This window comes from Rhizophagus irregularis, chromosome 25 (assembly GCF_026210795.1).
Source record: "Rhizophagus irregularis chromosome 25, complete sequence".
NCBI classification, from domain to species: domain Eukaryota; kingdom Fungi; phylum Glomeromycota; class Glomeromycetes; order Glomerales; family Glomeraceae; genus Rhizophagus; species Rhizophagus irregularis.
The window spans coordinates 2,767,832-2,790,710 of NC_089453.1; the positions used below are offsets into that span (position 1 = coordinate 2,767,832).

Below are 22,879 nucleotides of genomic sequence, written 5' to 3' on the forward strand. Positions count from 1 at the left end.
TTAATAGTGATTTAATCGTAAATTATTTTTGTGCCTCAATGCACATTGTGGTGGAGAATAATTATATTCACGTTCTGATAGTATGAATGAAACACATTCCCACAAACCGGTCTTAATGTTGCCGTGATTTGTTTTTAACTTATTTATATATTCATCATATTCCCCCACGATCGAATTAAAGGCATTAGAAGTTTCCTCATCCCAATTGCACCTAATCCCTATAGATTAAATATATTTATTGTGAGCGACTCGTTGATGATTTATTTCGATAATAATGGATACAGTACTCACCCCCATGATGATGATAGTTAGACTTCTTGTAAGTTGGATGCTTAATTATACCACTAATATCGGCAAACAATTTGGGTCCTACATCGTTATTCATTAAACATCGATCAACAATTTCGGGAGTAACTTTGTATGAGAAAAAAGTAACGAAGGGAAGAAAAAATATTATTAATATTATTATTAATTATTTTTTTTATAAAATGCTGAAAGAACTGTAACTATACTTAGAATCTGATCACAGAAGAATGATCATACAACTTTTTAAAAACAAATAATGAATTAAACCAGGATATTAACCTTTATGACCATCAACTACTTTTTTAACATAAAAATTTAGTATCTTTTGAATTATTATTTGTTTTCGGTTATCTAGTAGTTTATGCAGATGCTGAACTTTATGAAGTTGAAGCTCCCGGGTCCGTCTTAGCTGAATTCCAGTCTCATCTAAAAAAAAAAAAGGAAAGATAAAATATCAAACTTTAGAATGTTATTCATCATATTTTATTTATCGCAAGTGGATCGCGTCAACAAAATGAAAAACGGCGACATAACTCTTTCTAAAATAACATAAATGAAGTGAGATATTAGAAATCGGCATTACCTGGACTTTGTTGAACCAAACTTAGATGAATTTGAATTTGCTGAATAAGTTGTTGACTTAACAAGATTGTACTTTTAAGCTGACGAATTTGATGATCGAAACTACTTCGCTCAATGGTACAAAAATGTTGAAATTGAAGTTGCAGATCATTTATCCGAATTTCAATTTCATCAACTCCGTCTAAAATAAAAAGAAAAAAGACAAAATATCACATTTTATTTATCACGTTTCAATTTATAAAGGGTTGCGTCGTCAGTGATTAAGGGGATGGCCAGAAATGACGTAATTTAAATTTTAGGATTTTTGACCCCCCTCCCTATGTCATCATTCATTTTAGGAAATGTAAGATTAAAACATAATTCTGGCTAGAATTATATTAACTACAAGTGTCTAAAAATAGAAGGTGTGTAACATCATCGTCTTAACCCCCTCCCCCTTAGGAAATGACGTCATTTCTGGCCATCCCCTAACTAGAAAACCAACATAAATTAAAAGAGATATTTACCTTCATGGGCACTAAAGTAACTTCGAAGAATGAGTTCCTGATTTTGCTGAATATTTGGAAAAATTTCATCTACAGCTTCATCTAATATAGAGGGGAAAAAAACAATATATACAGTATTTCATTTGTGAAAATAACGATATAACTTTTTAAAAGCAACGTATATTCACCTTGTGAACCAGCATAATTTTGAATAGCTTGCGTATAATATTGTATGGTCCCTTGGACCCATTCATCAGCATTGTCCACCATGTTAGATAGAAACAAAAATAAAATGCAAAAAGGAAAAAAAGTCTTTCAAATCACCGAAATCACCGTCATAATATATGTTTTCTTGGTCTAATCCAACTGATAAAAATGTTGAACAGCTTGTTAAAAATGTGATGAAATATAATATTTATCCGGCTTAATCCAATTCAAATTAACAGATAAATAAATAAATAGAAACGAATTGGATTTGATTGCATGATCATCCGCATTTGAGCACTATTATCTACAAAAGTTATTACTAAAAAGCAAAAATAAAAAACAAAAAATAAAAAAGTCCTTCCAATCATTGTATGGTATATTTTTTCTTAATCTAATCCAATAGATAAAAATGTTGAAGGAATAATGAGAATTCTAAAGTCCTTGTTAAAATAAATTTAATTTTATCCGACATATAAATCGGAGATGAATTGGATTGCATGATCGACATAACACAATAAATTGGATTTTATTTACAAATCAGGTTAAAAATATGATAAAGTTCTCGAAAAATTTGAATCAAATTAAAGTAACGAAAAGCTAGCATTCATTCAAAGCATCTTCAGCAGCAATTATTTACTCCGATTAAGACGACATTACCATATTGAAAAAGAAAATTTTGTATTTGATAAATTATTACTGCGTTAAACAAATATCAGCATCAGGTTACACATTCATTTAACTGTGTAAACACATACAGTTACGAGTTAAATGCCAATTCAGAAACTAATTTAGCAATGTCACAAGCAGCTATTTATAATTACGTTGATTCAATAAAACAATTTTATATATTATAAATAAACTATAAAATAAATTTCCCCGTAAAAGAATATTCTATTGAAAGAGCGTAAATCTAATACAAAATGGTATCTTTGAACCTGAAATGTCAGAAAATTTTTTGACGGAAATATCCAAATTGTCTCTGTACGGGTGGCAGATATATAGAGTCGGCTGCTTACAACTATTTCGGAACGAAATTTTTTATGATAATAAAAAGCGACTGAAAATAACTAAAAAAACATGACTTGTTTTCATTTTTATTATTTTAATTTTTGTGACTAAGTGTGATCACATCATAAGTCAACAAACATTTTTTGATTTTTTGTAATAATTTCTATTTACAATAAACACTATATTGTTATATGTAAACTATTCATTTAATTGTGACGCAAATAAATGAATGAATGTGATCGCCAAAATACGCAAAACTGAAAAAAATCAGCAATATATATTATCTTACTTAATTATTAAAAGAATTAATTTGACAATCCAGATTTCTTGAAATTAATAATCTAATAACAGAGATCTTGGAACCTATAAATTTAAAAAATTTTGAAATCGTTTTAATATTTCCATATAAATTACAAGCTTGTGGATATTAATTAAATATGCGGCTTGTCGATCATTTGTTTTTCCCTATGATTTATTAGTAAAGATTCGTCACATGTAAACTTTAATTTTTATCCTTTGTCTTTGTTCGAACTAAATGAAGATGGGCTAATTTATGTAGTACAAATTTTTAATTGGTGATTGGAGCTGCGCCGTGACTGATATCTGATATTTACATGTTTTTCCCACATTTATTTATTGATAATACTTTATGATAGTATTTACCTATGATTTTCTTTATTTTAATATCAGATATGAAAATTTTAATTAATTAATGCACAACTGATGATTTAGTTCGTAATTTACAGATAATATCTCTTTAACCATATTCGTTTCATAGACAATTCTTTATCATCTTATAATCTATCTTTGCATTGAAATTTTTATTTTTTCCACAAGTAATTATGTTTTATAAAATTTTCTTGATTTATTTATCGGATTAGATTAACAAATTTCAAACAACGTAATTATAATGGGTTGGCATAGCTAAATACAACATATTAAAATTCTGTGTTCCGTTTATTATAAAATATATGTGCTAGTGTTACTGTCAAAATTTTAATTATATGAAAAATATAAAATTCAGATCGTCATTTTTTTTTTAAAAAAAAAAGGGAATGACAATAATGTAGATCATGATAAAAATGGTTACCTTGATAAACAAACAATATATATACAGTATATTAGCAATCCAATCTAATAAATTTTGATAATTTTGGCACGGAAAATATTTATTTAGGATACGTTTTCATGGGACGATCTTTTTATAACTTGTTTCAGATACCTGAAAGTCAAAAAAAAAAAAAATCTCAATGATCGAAGCAATAAATGTTGTCCTTGATAATGATTTAAATTAATCTATTAGGTTTCCTTCAATCTGATTTCGATTCGAAATTTTCTAAAATCGAAGAGAAAACATTTGAATTTATCATATGATTTTGATTAAATTATGTCATCGAATATATAGAATATAATAACAATGATAACAATGTATTTTTTTAGAGATTGAATTGTAAATTATTATTTGGAATTATATTAATAACTATGATATCAGGAATCTCTGTGTGTGGGACTGCCATGAAGGAGATCTCTTGCTCCTCGAAAAAATCACGTACAACTGCCCACTTCGGTTCATTGAGGTATCTGCAAATAAGAATTACTGCGTCACATAACACATACCTTCCCCATCCTCCTTAAAAAATTATATTAATAATATTACTATTTTTATTTTAATATTTTAAACCAACCAAAAATCATTAATTTGTGTCGCATATGATGTTCGACGATCGTTCTGAAGTCAAATCCAATAGATTAGATTTGGCTTGGATCATCGTTTAAAATAAAGTTCATTTGCATTTTTGACAAGAAAAATTTTTTTATTTTTTTTATTCATCATTTTTGTCAACTGGATTAGATTAAAAAAATAGTTCTGACAATGTTTTCACTTATTAATGTGGAGTTGTTACTCTTTTTATTTTTATTTTTTAATTTTCATTATTATTTCTTCTCTATCATCTTTTTCTTTTTTCTCATCTTTTTTATTTTTAAAAAAAAAAACTAGTATCTAATATTCTAATCATGGATTTCAATTATTCTTATTCTACATTTTTCGAAAACAAAATAGAAGAAAATAAAATAACTCGCGATACTTTCGAAAATCAAGGTGACACCCAAAGGGAAGAACTTCAACACAGGACTTCTGGCACAACTTACGTTTCTTCGGAGATTCAAAGAAACATCCAAAGTGATGACTTAGAAGAAGAAATCCAACAATGCAAAATTTCGCTTGATAGTATAATTCAAAAAGGTCCTATTGATACAGTAATTCGATCTATAGTAAATTTCTATGCTGAAAAGTTACGAAATAATAAAGGTTAATTTTTTTTTTTACCTGTATTGCACTCAGAAACTTGTATCACTAATATTTTCCATAAAAACATAAGTGTCTTAGTCACTAAAATTACTTTTCTCATACAAAAATAGTCACCTACAATATTGTTGAGAAATGCTTAACGGAATATCGCAAAAATGCAAATACATATAAACCAAAAGAACCTGAATTATTCATTGAAATTAGTAAGTCAATTGGACATAAAAAATATTGTAAGACTTACTATAAAAATAATGATGATGGTAGGTAATCTTTTTATCATGTTTAACACTTTAATACTTTAACGTCATAAATCTTCACTCACGATATATAATTATATACGTATTTATATACTATGAAAGGAAAAAAATGTGACTGGGATAAAAAAGCTAACGATAATTTCAAATTAATCATTGGAAAATATGAAAGTTATACAAATAAATTAAAATCAAACCGTGGTAATATTAAAACTGGATTTTGGGAATATGTATGTTTTATTTTGTCAAAGCATGGGCATAATAATTATACTCCGACACAATGCGCAGTGAAGTACAAGAATTGTAAAGCTAAAAAAAAGTAATTTAACGTTATATCCTTTTTCTTGAGATAAAATTATAAATTATTGTTTTATTGTTTTACTTTTAATTTTTTTTTTAAAAAAAAGCCTTGATGTGGGAGGGATTTTATACTTTTTTTTTGTCTTATTTTATTTTATTTTATTTATTACATATTCACTTAAAAATAAAATATTTTAACGTTCTTTATTAAGTAAATAAATAATGATGAGCAAAAATGGTAAATTTTCATTCAAAAATTGCAACGCATGATGATCTTCCGTTGTAAAAAAAAAATTTCATTCTTCTATTTCTATATTGACAATAATTCAATGTCTTTCAATCATAATTTGCATTAATAAAGTAATTAATAAGGAGTAGGACTAACATGTTTTGTTTATTAAATATTTAAAACATGGGGCAAATATCCAAATGAAATCTGGTCATATTTATATTTTTAAAATACTGTATCTGGAGAATTTAACACTAATACATATACCGTATTTTTCTGTTAGTAAGCACCCCCGAAAATAAGAGCCCATGGCCAGAATTATGGCTATTTTGGCCAGAATTATGAGGATCTTGGCGCCGGCATTAAGTGCAAAAAGGGTGCTTATTACAAGTTCTTATATAATTTATACAACCTACTAAGGAATACATTTTAACTCCATTAGTAGCTCATAATCCAGTGATTTTTGATTAGTAAGAATACATTTAAAAATAAGAATAATAAGTTACAAAACATATATCATAAATAGAAAATTTCCCAAATTGTCATCGCGCTGACACCTGACAACATCCCAAAAAAATTTGACCTCGAAAACCTTAGAACGGAAGTTTAAATATACTAAGAAGTAAGAAACAAATATGAAAGACCGTCAGTAATTAAGGATTTCTGTACTTCATATATTTATTGTAGATTATCAAATTTTTTAATGCGTCAAATTCTAACAAAATAAATATTTTTTTTTAATTTCAAATAATAATTCTCGTTTGCTAACTTTGGGGACTTCTAATCAAATGCTTTACTGTCATTACATTATGCAAGAGGAAATACACTTCCGGTTTGCAATTAATGAACATTTCTATGATTTGATGTACGATAAGCTTAATCGAAATTGTTCATTTCAGCGCCAAAATTTATCAACTGCCTCACTGGACATTTCCAGCGCAGCACCAATCACTAATTAAAAATTTTGTACTACATAAATTAGCCTATCTTCATTTGGTTTAGGACAAGTGGACAACGTGGACAACGACTCTCAAAATAATTATAAGTTTTTTAAATACATTAAAAGTAATACGTATGAACTTTCAAATGGCACTAATTTTATTAAATACCTCACTCCCTTAAAATATTTCAATATATAAATAAGGCTTTTCTATGACTTTTTGACCTTTAAACTGAGATCCTTCTGGCAATATAAGTTCTTTCGCGAAGATTTTAACACGAAATGTCGACCGTCAATATAGTGTATTATTGGTCAGAAGTTTATATGTATATTGTTGAAAGATTGGCTGATAAAAATCCTTTATTAATAACGGTAAATATATTACAATGTTTCTTTATAAAATACATTAATACAAAATATTGATACTAATAATTTATTTATTTAGACTTAATTATTTTCGTTCTCGTTCCTCTCTTAACAACCTATCATTACGGGTTCGTGTTGTACCCATTTTATTACGCGTTGTCTATCCTACATATTTTCAGTTTGATTATTTGCTATGATATATTCCAATTATTCAATTGTTGAATCACTAGTGGTTCTAAAATGATAATTCTTGTGTATGGGTTGTTCTTTTGGTATGTATGGTTGGGCGGGATTTTGAATTGGGTCTGGAGGAGAATGAATAGCTTGTATATTAGGAAGATTCTGAATTTCTGCATTAGGGTTATATTGCGAGAGAACACTAGAATTTAAATGTATATTTTGTAAATTGTTGTAATATTTTGGTCAAAAGAATTATTGGAATTAGAAGGCATACTAGATGAATGTTGTGATTCATTAAATTTGAATTTGAAGATTGAGTCGTGAATATATTAGATGGCAATTCATGTTGTTCTCCATCTTTATTACCTCTACCACGACCCCTAGTATTATTATTAGATGTTTTCATATTTTGTTATTTTATAATATCCAATATTTTTTGCTCTTCTGCCCTGTTTTTCGCGGTTTAAAATGTCTTGTTTTAATATAACTCTTCTCCTATTGAATAACAAAATTAAATAATCTGTTCCGTCCTTCAAATGTATATTCTGCGGTCATATTAGATAATTCTGAAATATCTTCAAAAAGAGAATTATCCATTAGATTATCAAATGCTATAATAAGTTGATTTATTACATTCCAAGTAATTTCTTTACGAGATTTTACTGCCCGATCACCTTGATGTGCAACATTATCATCTAAAAATTCAATTAAAAACAGATTAATTCGATCCCTTTCATTTGAACAGCTTTAATCTGATTTTTAAGTTGATCGATATTAAGGATTTCCGGATATATTTTGTTTAATATATTTAACCCCAGGGTTTCTAAAGTCTCGTCAAACAAAGAAATGGTTTTCTCGATTAATATTAATGGAACAAGCATGTTTTAATAATTCTTTGATTCAGGATGTTTTGCTAAATGTGCTAGATTAAAGGCAACTGATGGGGCATAATTAAGTTTACCGACTACAATGCAAATGCAGAAAGTGATTCATGCTGCATTTCAAAATTTCCCATCCGAAATAAAGATACCAAATCTTTTATTAAATTATTGTCTTCATACATTATTTGTTCAATTGTTTTATTATATTTTTTTAAATGAAAATGAAGTGCGATACTCGACAGGTAGATCAATAATCAACTATTGCTTCTAATTTATCTAGAAATTTAGTTCCCAAATAAGCTGCCGCTAAATTAATATACCAAATCCTGAAAAAATTGTAATAAGAACACTACATATGTCCTTACTTGTATGCCATTGACCCAGGATTATTCTAGTGTATGCATGATTTTCAAGATAAAGTATTGTTCTTCGAAATATTGCTTCATCGGAAACAATATCCATATATTTATTATTATCTAAATTAAAATCTTGTAAAAACATATCACATGCTTCAAATATTCCTTCATTTGAAATTGATTTATTTCCAGCTTCTAAAATAACTACATTGGCTGGTATAATTTGCTGATGTATATCGGGTAAATCAAAATCTTGAAAGTATTTGAAAGTATTTTCTAAGTTTGAAAATTGATGATCTTAAGGATATTAACTTTGCCTTACAAATTTATTAAAACAACAAATACATAATTGGATTAAATCGGACTCATTACATGTTTTTTACTTCGACAGCGCGTCGGTGGGACAAAAACCTGATGAAAGTTAGAAATAAATTGTTGAGCTTTAATATTCTCACCCCAAAAGTTTTAAAGTTGAAGTATCAGATAAAGGAAGAATGTGAAGTAAGCAATATCATACGTACCGTTGCATGTATTGTATTTCTTGTTTGATCAAAAATATTTGAATAAGCGAATGTTTTCTCTTTTAAATCTATATATCAATATTCCAAATATCATCACCTATCCAAAGTCTTTCACGCGGATTTGCTGCTTTTATTCTAATATTTTCTTATTTACGTTCATGTCTTTGAGTATGTGCAACTGCATTAAGTGTTGTAAAGTAACTGATGAAGTTGGGCGGTAAAATTTGGGATTCTTAAAAGTGAATCAAGCATAGTTAGAAGTCAAAGATGAAGACCAGGAAAAGCAACATGAAAAATTATAGACATAAGAAAAATTCTAAGAGTACTATTTGGATCGAAAGAAGTTGTAGGTTTGTTATCAACTAGTTTTTTTCTATTAATTTCTTTAAATTTTGACATTTGTCACGTATTAATTTTAATCCCGAAAAAAAATTGGAAAGTAAAAAAGGAGATAATATTATGATGTTCAACTAAAGAATTTGGATTTTCAAATAAATTTTTGTTTTATTAATGTTTTTTCTATTTTTTAACCAAATTCTAAACTTGCTTGTTCATTAAATTCTTTATATTCATAATTAAAAAAAATCTAATTTATTTAATTTAAAAGAAGCTTTAATAATAAAGGGGCTGGGAATGATATTAAGAGGGTTAAATTCTTTAGAAATAGACATATTAGATACATGTTGTGAAGAAGGTAAAAGTTGTAAAAGATTAATTGCTTCACGAGATAATTATATTCGGCTACATAAAGTAGCCAATTAGCTATTAAACGAAGAGAATCTATGACATCATTTTTGTGAGAATTAAGACTAGCTTTTCCTTTTATTCCAGATCTTTGATGAAAATGTCCACCATGTTTTTCATAACAAGAAGAGTGATTTTTTATTAGATAAACTAGGATATAAAATTGGTTGAATTTCTGTTAAAGAAGTACAATGATATAGACCACCACAAGGGACTTGTAAATCACGATCAACTAATGTCCAAGAATGTTGATCACATTGCTCACCACGGGTATAAAAAGTCTTATTGATATTACAAAAAAGACATTTCCTATTGCTAATAAAACCCAAAGAAGAATTCTTAGTTCCTTTTGCATTTTTCACATGTAATTTAGTTTTGATGTGAATAACAAACTCCTGATGAAGCCAAATCATCATTTAACTTACGAACTATTTCACTATCAATTTCCCTAGATACAAAATATTTTTTATACAACGTAAATTTTGTGAACTTCCACAGGAACGAATTCACCATTAAAATTATCTATTAAAACACAAGTAGTAAATTTCAGCCAAGAGTCGAGTGGATTTATCTTCATATAAGTTTACGACAAACGATCATTGGAAATAAAGCGTGGAATCGTCCCAATCTTCACCCCACTAAAAGCTTGCAGCTTGTAAAATATTAACTTACAATCATCACCCAAAATAATTGTTTGAGGCTGGATCTTAGTTGACTTTGTTGGCTCAGAAATTTCAATTAGTTGTATTTCATTAGTAAATCAGTTGCCATAGAAATTACGGATTCATCTAATATATAATCATCTATATTATCAGTAATAGTTGAAAAATAACGGCTGATTGAAAAGCATTTGTATCTAATTGAAAAAAATTAGGATTATTTGTATATCCTTCGCTATTTAAATAAATATTACTATCTTCAAATGTATCCTCCTCAGGTATTACATCGTCCAAATACTTATTAATATCATTTAAATTAACATACTAGTCATTGTCCATACTTTTAAAGTCAAAATCGTTATTCTTCTTCCATAAAACTAACGTCGTCATAATCATGAAGGTCAGGTTTGTTTATGTTGCTTGCAAAATTAAGAATTTGTAAGTTCAAATTTAACAAAAATGACCAACTTTATAAGGAGATTCTTCTAACTTGTTATTAATAAACAACTCTTGGAGAGACGGTGAGAAAAATATTTTTTTACGCATATTGATTGGGTAAAAATTTATAGTTTACATATGACGAATTTTTGAATATTTACTAATAAATGTAAAAAAAAAAAAAGTGATTGACAAGCTGCATATTTGATCCGCGCACATGATCCGGATGATTATTTTCGGTATTAAATTATAAAACTTTTTATTGATCCTTTACGCCACACACCACCTTTCTTTCTTTTACGAAATATTTTTCTAAAAAATTGTTAACATGTCATATCAACAACAAAATAAGGTTTGTAAAGGGTGACATTATACTAGAGAAAGTTTTAATGAAAAAGGAATTATTTTGAAAAAAATATTACAAGATCACATTCAATAAAAAAACAGAAAATCTGACGTATAAATAATTCTAATCATATTGAAAATATTTTAAGTGTGAAATTGGGCGTTATAGTTATATATGGGTTTACATATTAAATCAGAAAAAGGACACTCTTCTTTTGACATAGCATGTTTAATAATATTTCATATTTGTAATGTATAAGAACTAATTAGGTATATTTACAAATAAAATACATGATCTATTATAGCGAAAGTAAGTAAAATGTAGTATCTTAATAGTTTATTATAATAAAATTAAAAGTACATAAAATAACTTTAAAATATTTTTTGCCAATAAAGAAATACATCGTCCGGATCATGTGCGCAGATCATGTGTAACCTGGCAACAAATCCGGCCTTGTTCCGTTTTTCTAGTACGGTAAATATTCACGCAGAGGTTAAGAAACTGGAGAATTGTTTCTATCTTATAAACTTTTTTTTTTTAATGATTTAGAATAAATATAAATAATAAATAAATAAATAAATAGTGCTATAGTTAATAAATTGTGAGATATGACATTTTAAAATATGAACGGATCGGTTCTTATGATAAAAAAAAAAGTAGAAAGATGCATGATTAAAAATATTTTTTAAAAAAAACCCTCCAACTAATTCACGTGCGATAACTTCGAATTCTGCGGATTTACTCCACGAAAACATTAAATTCATGTACTGTATACAGGTCAATATAGATTAAAATACATTAAATAATATAAACACCACTCCCTAGTGTTGATAAAACACTTTAGAATCGTCTTCGCTTATCTATCTTCTTCCTATAGAAATTAAGAGCCGCGAAGTCAAGCATGAGATATGAAAGACGGAACTAATTAATGTGAAATTATTTAAATGATTAATTACGAAGGAAAATAAAAAGTGGAATTAAAAAGAATAAAAGTATGATTGTAAAAAAGAAAATATTCTATGAGCGTGAAAATATTGTACGCACGATAGTATTCTTAATGACCGAATTATAATGGATAGGGCTTTCGGCCAATATTGTTACCAATCTAATAACTACTTAAATAAAATATTATCAATATCGCAGGTGAAACTTTCTGAAAACTTTTTTTTTAATTCCTGTAAAACGACTAATTTAAAGTCAGGTTTTTTTGTTAAAATATATACAGTATATGTATATATATATATATATATTAAATAATAGTATTGCATATAATAACAAATAAAAACATAAAGTATAAACCAATCAGCATATCAACTCCAACGGTTTGGTAGTCCCATCGTTCCATTCTACTAGCCTCAAGTCGGACTAAACTGGACCGTTAGCAACATCATAAATTTTTATCAAGATAGAGAGGAATAAAAAAAGAAAGAAATAACGAAATTAGAGAAATAAAATAAAAGTAATAAAAACTTAATCACGTGTTTAACTATTATTAAATTCATAATAAAATAACCGAGACATTTCAAAATAAAAATGATTATTAAATAAAATATTTCATCATTTCGTTAAATTGGTATCCTTAATTTAATACTTAGTACTTTACACAAAAAAGGAGTTAGTATATTAAGAATTTTGATGCATCATTACTCAGAAAGAAAAGTAGAAAAAACAAACTTCTATAAACATAAGCAAATAATGAATACTACGTACCAATTAAGGATTGTGAAATTGGGAAGATCAAAGTAATAAAAGGACTAAAAAGTTCGTTATTATTTTAGGTATTTTTAATTAAAAGTTCCTCTATATAATATATTAAATCAAAAATCAAACAATAATTAAATATAAGAGAATGTGTAATATATAAATTTGATACAAAAAAAATATTTATTATAGTTAAAATACTATTAAATTACGTAGGATCATATTTTCATAGACCGAAATTCTTATTATAAAGCATAACAATGATAATACATGATTGTTCATAATTGACATAATAAAGTGGAGTAAAAAATATGGCATGGCATAAGCGAAAAATTTTAGAGTCAGCTATTCACTACTATATAGTGGTAAATAATTATTTATCACTAGCCCTTTGTGTTTAACTAACTTAATCCATTATACCATAATCCTAACCTAACCCTAACGGCCTAACCCTAACCCTAACCCTAATACTAACCTCTAAATTTTACTATAGAATCTATATACATCACCATATAGTTACAAATAGGTATTTCCAAAATTTTATAGGAAAATTTTAAAATTTAAATAAAGCTTATAAAATGGTTTAAAAATAGCATAAAATGAAATTCATAGAAACTTAGATAAAGCTTATTTATGATGTTATAATTAATGATTGGTGTAAAACATTCTTTGTGTACAACAGGTGATCGTCCTTTTATCAATGAATGTTACCAATTCGGTATGTTTTTGAATGAAAAATCCCCAATTTTGGTTTAATAGAACGTAACCAAAGAAGTTCTTTCAAAAAAATAAATAAATAAATAAAATGAGGAAAAATATGTATATATAAACCTAAACCCCACTTCTTTTTGACAATATTCTTTTCAATTATCGAAGAATTTTGAAAAATGGTTTTTTTATTTGTGCCAATTACTACCAAGAATACTGTCGACTTCTGATTTATATTGATATTCACTATTATTCTAGATTAGATAATAAATTAATCAAAAATCGCAATTAATTTTTTTTTAAAAAAAGAAAAAAAAATATTACCTTATAATCTTGTTTTATGTTTTTCCATTTACACGCACATTGTGAAGGTGAAAATTTCTTATTGGTAAGTTGTAATAACGTATTTGATATATCTTCCCAGAGTGGTTTCTTTACATTTCCACGATTTGAAGTCAGTCGCCTTACCTTTACTTTACGTTGTTCCAAAAGGGATAAAAACAATTTTACAATTTCTGGTTCCCACTTTTCTTTTATAGTGTAAATTAATATATACATTAATGTGGGTGAGTGGAACTCCGATCATAATAAAAAGATACCCACCTTTTTTATAGTCGTTTGCGCGAAAAGTCGATGATCCTCTAATTTCGGCAGGCCGACTAACACTCCCATGAGTCCCATCGGTAGCTTCTAAAATACACAAAGCGTTAAGTAATACTCATTATTAATTACTAAGATATTACTATATTTCTTTTACGAATCTCAGCGGTTTAACAAAGCCAGAATGATTCTCAATCAATTGTTAAGTATTTTGATACCTAGCTGGACATTAGAGTACAAAGTAATATTTCTTCGACGTCCTTCTGCAGAACTTGGTTGGTTTTGTGGGTGAGTTTTAGTGGGATCAGGAGGAAAGGAAACATTCACGCTATGTTCTTCAACTCCACCCAAATTAACGTTGTTTTGATCTTGAACTTGTGAAGTTGTTACAACAGCAGTATTGAGACTAGTAAGAAGAGAGTCTAAATCAAAGTTAAGAAGAGATTTGGCATCCAAATCAAGAAGGGAGCCGAAATCCAAATTAACGTTGTTTTGATCTTGAACTTGTGGAGTGGTTACAATAGGAACATTGGGATCAGGAAGAGAGCTGAAATCAAAATCAGTGAAATCCAAATTAACGTCGTTTTGATCTTGGACTTGTGAAGTTGTTACAAGATCAGTATTGAGACTAGTAAGAAGAGAGTATAAATCAAAATCAGAGAAATCCAAATTAACGTCGTTTTGATCTTGGACTTGTGAAGTGGTTACAAAAGGAGCATTGGGACCGGAAGAGATAATATTCATGTCAAGTGGGTGAATTCCTTCTTCCTCTGCTCTGATACCTTGACTTTGGCCTTGTTGATCATTCATTTTTTAAGAAATGAAACAATGTCGTTATGAAAAAAAAAGAGAAAAGGAAAGTGAAGAAAGAAAATTTTTCACATATAAATACATTATCGAGCGCTAATCTAATCCACGCGCTGGGATACGATTGCTTTACTGTTGCAACTGTGAATTGGATACGATTGACTGCAACTATGGCACAAATCTGGATTGGATACGATTGACTGTGATAACTGGGAAATTAAAGTTTGTTTTCGGATAACTTCTTAAAGTTTCATTTAATTTCAGATAAAAAAAACACTTAAACCACCCTCAGAGACCCTATATTCTTCATTTAGTTATAAAATAATTTTAAAACATTTTGTTTTTTTTATTTAATTTCATAATTTATATTGTAGAACTAATAAAAACAGAGAGAGCATGAAAAGGATCGTCTTCAATTTTAAAGTTGCAATCACAAATATATTTAAATAGTTATTAACACCCTACAATTAATCTAGTGTGATTATGACTTTAACAGTTAACTATCGTTTATCAGATTTAATCTAAATAGTATTAATGATATTAACATAATTACAGGTTACAAAATTTGTATATGGCTTAGAAAGTGAATATTCGTATTCTAAAAATTTGGGATTTTATTTTTAGAAATCATGGGAAGGAATGAATAAAATTAACGACAGTATTAATTCCTATCTTATTGTTATATGTAAGTATGATATAATGTGATTGGATTTCAAATTTTAAAATTATGCGAGAGATTTATTATGACGAATTAAATTTTTGTGAAATGAAAAAATTGGGCGTATTTTTTATGGATTAGATTTCCACATTTTAATTTAGTCTAACCATAATTCCCAATTTGGACGCAAAAACTCTATGTTGTTAGAAAAGGAAATCACTTACCATTTTTATTCGAAAATAAAAAAAAAATGAAGATCGTTTCCCATTTTATAATGAGATACAATCATCAAAAATTTCATTTGAAAAAAAGTAAGCAAATAGTTAATTCTGTTAATTCTGATGCTGAACAATATTAGATAAAGAAATCGTAAGTATGAATATATAGATTTAAAATAGTCTAAGATTTAAATAAGGGTTTTAAAGACATGTAGTATTATTTTTCATATGAATTAAATTATGTATAGAAAACATTCATGTTTCAGGTTTGATCACTTTTTATAAATTTTGATAGTGCAAACCTTAACTTCTTCCAATAATATACTGTACACGAAATTTTTTTTCGCTCTACAAGTTAATATACTGTATATAGATGTTCTTTTTAAAAGCAAATTAATATTTTTGAAAATGCGTAGGTAAACGCGAACCTGTAATAACAGGCGTTATCAAAAAATTTAATAAATTATTAAGAATTATAAAGTTTCCGTATGGACAATAAGTTTTTTAACTATTTCTCAACAATGTTCTAACCAAATTTAACAATAATACACTTTATATTAAAGCTTTTTTACAGGTAACAGAAAATATTAATTTAAGAGTCAAAAAGTTTTATAAAAGCCTTAAATATGATAGGATGTTTAAGGAAACAAAAGAATTTAATAAAATTAGTGTCCTTTGAAGTGCATTAAAAAAAAGTTAATTTATTTAACACAAATTCGAATCGATCCTAGGGATGCAACTTGGAGTTGGCTCTAGAGCCGAACGTCATCTCCAGTTTGAGCTGAACCGAGCAGCTTGAGCGGAGTGAGCAGAGACTGCAGAGTCGACTCTGCGAGTCTGTTAAACATCTTTAATTATTATGGTTTGATTCTATTCCCCCCAGCATCATCATAAATTTATGGTCACGTGATCATACGAAAAAAATAATTTATCCCGGACCTCGAATTTTGATTGGGCAAAAATTGTTATATTTTGTAACATTTTTTTTTTTTTGTTAGTAACACGCATTTCTTTATTATATTTATAATAAGAATTTACATATAAAATTTATACAGAAATACAGAGTTAAAAAATACATATTTCTAAATGCGTTAACAAGAGCAACACTATTATCTATCTAAACTATTATTTAAAGTTCGATCTATAAATTAAAATACTATTTTATCTGTTATTTTTTTCCTGTTTTTAATATTTTCGTTATGTTTTTGTTTTTTCTTTTGCTGATTATTTTGTAATAAATACCGTGCTGAATTTTACGTACAAAATACAATTAAATTTCCAACTAAAAAATGCATAATTTTTTATAATGTATTTATTTCATATTACACTGCTGTTAAAAAAATTTTTATTAACCAGATCATTTGCGCCAAAAATACTTAATCAATACAATTGCAGTTTCTGTATAGTGCATAAAACAAATTTCCGCGCGATCAGTTTCTAATATTTTGTCTAAAAACAAATATGTAATGATAAATTGAGAAAATTTTATAATAATGAAATAAATAATGATTAAATATTATTTTATACCTTTATTTTGTAATATTTCAAAAATCAAGCAACTTTTTTGGTAGAGGATTCTGATCAAGTACATCCAAATTACTTGAAGTAATTCATTTTGTATCTCCATCAACTCTTATCTCATACTCAAATCCATCAATTTCTCTTTTAAGTTGGTTTAAATTCTTCTGCTTCAAAAAAGTGTTGTTTTTGTTTACAATTAACTGATATATAAAATTATAAATATCATTATAAATCCATCATGTTTATATTCTTACTTAAAAATTGAACGAATTGTTGGTACATTACAACCTGCTTGATGATAAAATATGATTCGTACTTTAATTTCTTGGGGAATTATTCTTTCATTACTAAGAAATATTTTGTATTCAGGAGCAACCATTTCATGATTATGTTACCAATTTCATGGCTAAAGTCCACTATCATTATCAAGTGAAGCTCTGATAAAAATGGACAATTACATCTTTAGGATTTACGATCTCTTGAATTGACTTTATCCTCCTTACTTGCGCGTGAACATAAGCATAAGATTGTTCTTCTAATATATATTTTTCTTTGTCACGACCTACTTTGCTCAACCGCATCTAAAAATTGCAATATGACGCGTAATTTTGAACTCTTGCTACAAATTCTTCATGGATTTTAAGCGTTGGTTGAACTTCATGTATACCTATCTAAATATATCTGACGGAAATTTAATCAGGAGATTGTTGTGACGCAACATTTTTTTTTGATAATTTAATAAAAATGTTGTGAAACGTTTTTATTAATTAATTTATTTAAAAAAAAACGTTGCGCAATGTTTTCTTTTTGATAATTTACTCAGGTTCGGCAGTATTCATAGTTACTAAAAAAAATATATTAAAGAACGAGTTTTATACAATTAATTTTACTACTTATATTCATATTTTCTTATGTCTAAATAGTTGTAGTTATAATACTTACATTTTAATACGTAGTGGCTAAGTGAAAATTGGCCAATCAAATTTTGATGTGCTGAAGACAGTCATGTGATATTACGTTCTGCAATTGCGTGAGCGTTTTACTAAAAAAATTTACTAATTGAATGTGTTTCTTTAGGAGAATTGAATGTATCTTTAAATTGTATATTATTATAACACACCACTGGTACTCAACACCACACCATAGTATGTGATTTCACAAAACTATAGCATAAACAACTGAAGTTGTACTAATTAAAATTACTTGGCACCCTTGAAAATGGTCAGAAAAAATCAAAAAACTTATAAAATATAAGTTAAGTATATGCTGCAGCATTTAAGTACTTTGATGTGAAATATAATTATTAAATTAATAGCATCAGCTCAGCTAGACTATTAGTAATATAGAATATATCTTTACTGAGTCCGGTCCGATGATCTCCAAGTCATATCAATTTTTATTTAGCACAGTCATGTGAATTTGAGTCCGGATCATCGGACCATGCAGTCGCTTAGAATAATTACTTGGGTCCGATTGATTGCTGTATAAGCTTGATCTAACACGATTTTTTTTTATTGCTATTTGCTTTATAATGAGAGTTACTAAAAAAAAAATATTTTTTTTTATTAATTTAATGAGATAATGGTTGTAGTATACATATTTTTTTTTTTTTTGCGACACTACAATACTAAAATATTCTTAAAATCATACGACAAACACTAAATTTATTTGTTACAAAGAAAATTATAGACAATAAAACATGAAATATGAAAATGACTATTTATTTATATTCAATGTCTTTTCGGAGATACTGCATGGTAAAAAAAAGATCATCCGATAATGCAACAATCTCAGCCTCACTTCTTTTAACAAACAATCATTTTATTTTTTTTCCAAAGATCATACATACTCTTTCGGACAATAGTTTTTTTATCTATAAGTCGGCGTATCGCTACTTCTGAATCGAAATTTGAAATTTAATAACGCTGGTTAGTTTTGGTCAATATTAATATTTTTTTCCATAAATATGCACTCAAATTATTATTACGCTTGTTTTAAAGTTACAATAAATTAATATGCAAGCATTCCATTAACAATACTACTTACATGAGCTATTTTTAAATTTTTGTTATGAGTTTATTGTATAAAGAATATTTAAATTTACAACTAATTAAATATAAGAAATGTAGATCGGTCACGTCCGATGGTAGCGAAGTCCGATCAAAGTTTAATTCGGTCTGCATCAAAATTCACATGACTATGCTAAAAATTAACATTACCGGACTCAGAAAGATCATCGGACCGAAACCATAACCTCTGAAACATGAATATTTTCTATACATAATTTAATTCAGAGAAGACCCATATGAAAAAATAATAATACATGTCTTTAAAACCCTTATTTAAATCTCAGACTATTTTAAATCTATATACTTAACAATTTCTTTATCTAGTATTGTTCAGCATCAGAACTTACTACTTGCTTACTTTTTACTAAGCTCTTTTCAAATGAAATACGGATAAATTTTTTACAAAAAGAGAAAAAGATATGTCATGGAAAGTAATTTTTTTATTTGAATTTTTTTTTATAAAAATTGAGACGAACTTTTTTTCTTACAAAAAGAAAAAAGATAAATCAAAATAGGAAACGATTTTCATTTTTTTTTATTTTTGAATTTTTCGAGTATTTATTACGAAAGATAAATTAAAAATGGGTAAGTGATTTCCTCTTCTCTAACAAAAAAAATAATTAAAGATTAGTTTCACAATACATACGTCCAAATTAGGAATTATGGTTAGATTAAATTAAAATGTGGAAATCTAATCCATAAAAATACGCCCAATTTTCATTTAAAGATATGATTGTCAAAAAAATAATAAAAATCTGTGATAATTTACGTGTTTTTTAAATTTTTGAAATCCAATCACATGATGTCATACTTGCATCTATAACAATAAGATAGGAATTGATCAGGCAATAGTTCCAATTAACTGTCGTTAATTTTATTCCTTCATGATTTCTAAAAATAAAATCAAATCCCAAATTTTTAGAATACAAATGTTCAGATTTATTGCAATAAAAGCTTCCGCAAAGGGAAATATGACAAATAAATATGTGCCCTTGAACTGCATCAATTTTACTTTCTAAGTCATATACAGATTTTGTAACCTGTAATTATATTAATATCATTAATACAATTTAGTCTAAATCTGATAGACGATAGTTAACTGTTAAAGTCACAATAACGCTAGATTAATTGTAGGGTGTTAATAACTATTTAAATATATTTGTGATTGCAACTTTAAAATTGAAGACGATCCTTTTCATGCTCTCTCTGTTTTTATTAGTTTCGCATTCATTCTACAATATAAATTATGAATTTAGATAAAAAAAAAACAAAATGTTCTAGAATTATTTTCATAACTAAATGAGAAATAGAGTCCCTGAGGGTGGTTTAAGTTTTTTTTATCTGAAACTTTAAGAAGTTATCCAAAACTTAAAACTTTAATTTGTGTCACAGTTGCCACAGCTAATCGTATCCAATCCAAATTTGCAGTTAATCATATCCAATTCACAGTTGCCACAGTCAATCGTATTCCAGCGCGTGGATTAGATTAGTGCTTGACAACTGAATGTATTTATACGTTCTTTCTTCACCTTCCTTTTCCCATTTTTTTCGTAACAACATTGTTTCATTTCTTAAAAAAATGAATGGTCAACAAAGCCAAAGTCGGGATAACAGAGCAGGAGAAAAAGGAATTCACCCACCTAACAAAAATATAACCACTACACTAGCCCAAGGTCTTCTTGATTTGGATCCCAAATCTCTTCTTAATATTGATTTAGACTCCATTTTTAATCCCAATGTAACCACTCTACAAGCCCAAGGTAAAAACGACGATTTGGATTTCGAATCTTATCCTATTAACCCTCTTGGAGTTGAAGAAACGTATAACTCTCCTTCTGGTTCCAATGCTATTTTTGAAGCTCAATTAAACGGCTCCGAAGTTGGATACCGGATCCCAAGAGGTAAGTTTCGAAAAGAATATTTGAAACTTTCTTTAACGTTTTTTTCTTTTTTTTTTAAGGAAATTGGCTCCCAAGTTGGACACAAATCCAAAGTGGAAACACCCTTTATTCGAGTGAAACTGAATATGGCACGAATCTCGCCTTTCCTACTAAGTTCAATGCCCAATTAAACAATCAAAACCGGAATGGCATGAATTTTTCCTCGCCTTATGGTCTCATTGAAGCTCAGCAAAGTCTGTCTAATCAACCTTTTCAACAACAAAGTCAAAATGATGCTCAACCAATTGTAGAGTATTCTAGTACCTGGTTGGACGATAGTGTACAAAGTAATATTTCTTCCTGCAGATTCGCAAATAGAATATAGTAATATCTTTAGTTAGTAATTAATAATGAATATTACTTAACGCTTTGTGTATTTTAGAAGCTACTGATGGGACTCATGGGAGTGTTAGTCGGCCTGCCGAAATTAGAGGATCATCGACTTTTCGCGCAAACGACTATAAAAAAGGTGGGTATCTTTTTATTATGATCGGAGTTCCACTCACCCATATTAATGTATATATTAATTTACATTATAAAAGAAAAGTTTGAACCAGAAATTGCAAAATTGTTTTTATCCCTTTTGGAACAACGTAAAGTAAAGGTAAGGCGACTGACTTCAAATCGTGGAAATGTAAAAAAACCACTCTGGGAAGATATATCAAATACGTTATTACAACTTACCAATAAGAAATTTTCACCTTCACAATGTGCGTGTAAATGGAAAAACATAAAACAAAATTATAAGGTAATATTTTTTTTTTTTTAAAAAAAAAAATTAATTGCGATTTTTGATTAATTTATTATCTAATCTAGAATAATAGTGAATATCAATATAAATCAGAAGTCGATAGTATTCTCGGTAGTAATTGGCACAAATAAAAAAAAAATTCTTCGATAATTGAAAAGAATATTGTCAAAAAGAAGTGGGGTTTAGGTTTATATATACATATTTTTCCTCATTTTATTTATTTATTTATTTTTTTTGAAAGAACTTTCTTGGTTACGTTCTATTAAACCAAAATTGGGGATTTTTCATTCAAAAACATACCGAATTGGTAACATTCATTGATAAAAGGACGATCACCTGTTGTACACAAAGAATGTTTTACACCAATCAATCCAATCATTAATTATAACATCATAAATAAGCTTTATCTAAGTTTCTATGAATTTTATTTTATGCTATTTTTAAACCATTTTATAAGCTTTATTTAAATTTTAAAATTTTCCTATAAAATTTTGGAAATACCTATTTGTAACTATATAGTGATGTATATAGATTCTATAGTAAAATTTAGAGGGTTAGTATTAGGGTTAGGGTTAGGATTAGGGTTAGGTTAGGATTATGTTATAATGAATTAGGTTAGTTAAACAGTGATAAATAATTATTTACCACTATATAGTAGTGAATAGCTGAACTCTAAAATTTTTCGCTTATGCCATATTTTTTACTCCACTTTATTATGTCAATTATGAACAATCATGTATTATCATTGTTATGCTTTATAATAAGAATTTCGGTCTATGAAAATATGATCCTA

At 27.6% G+C, this 22,879-nt stretch overlaps 5 protein-coding genes across 5 annotated transcripts; 1 reads left to right on the forward strand and 4 right to left on the reverse strand.

Annotated features, from left to right (window-relative positions):
- Positions 1-1,643, reverse strand: OCT59_017039 (uncharacterized protein; the record flags this gene model as incomplete). Its single annotated transcript, XM_025310669.2, has 6 exons — positions 1-218; positions 292-414; positions 586-732; positions 890-1,069; positions 1,395-1,475; positions 1,562-1,643. 6 exons carry the CDS (start codon positions 1,641-1,643, stop codon positions 1-3), a joined length of 831 nt encoding a protein of 276 aa, XP_025180045.2.
- A 5,552-nt stretch (positions 1,644-7,195) lies between these two features.
- On the reverse strand, positions 7,196-7,574 carry OCT59_017040 (uncharacterized protein; the record flags this gene model as incomplete). Its single annotated transcript, XM_066146095.1, has 2 exons — positions 7,196-7,330; positions 7,443-7,574. The coding sequence occupies 2 exons, from the start codon at positions 7,572-7,574 to the stop codon at positions 7,196-7,198; spliced, it is 267 nt and encodes an 88-aa protein (XP_066003821.1).
- Positions 7,575-7,663: 89 nt separating this feature from the next.
- OCT59_017041 (uncharacterized protein) lies at positions 7,664-8,550 on the reverse strand (the record flags this gene model as incomplete). Its single annotated transcript, XM_066146096.1, has 2 exons — positions 7,664-7,863; positions 8,415-8,550. 2 exons carry the CDS (start codon positions 8,548-8,550, stop codon positions 7,664-7,666), a joined length of 336 nt encoding a protein of 111 aa, XP_066003822.1.
- Positions 8,551-13,710: 5,160 nt separating this feature from the next.
- Positions 13,711-14,932, reverse strand: OCT59_017042 (uncharacterized protein; the record flags this gene model as incomplete). Its single annotated transcript, XM_025316644.2, has 4 exons — positions 13,711-13,776; positions 13,847-14,052; positions 14,126-14,212; positions 14,341-14,932. The coding sequence occupies 4 exons, from the start codon at positions 14,930-14,932 to the stop codon at positions 13,711-13,713; spliced, it is 951 nt and encodes a 316-aa protein (XP_025180048.2).
- Positions 14,933-20,974: 6,042 nt separating this feature from the next.
- On the forward strand, positions 20,975-22,217 carry OCT59_017043 (uncharacterized protein; the record flags this gene model as incomplete). The annotated part of the gene is made up of 5 exons (XM_066146097.1): positions 20,975-21,296; positions 21,356-21,622; positions 21,718-21,804; positions 21,878-22,083; positions 22,152-22,217. 5 exons carry the CDS (start codon positions 20,975-20,977, stop codon positions 22,215-22,217), a joined length of 948 nt encoding a protein of 315 aa, XP_066003823.1.
- Between the last annotated feature and the right edge of the window lie 662 nt (positions 22,218-22,879).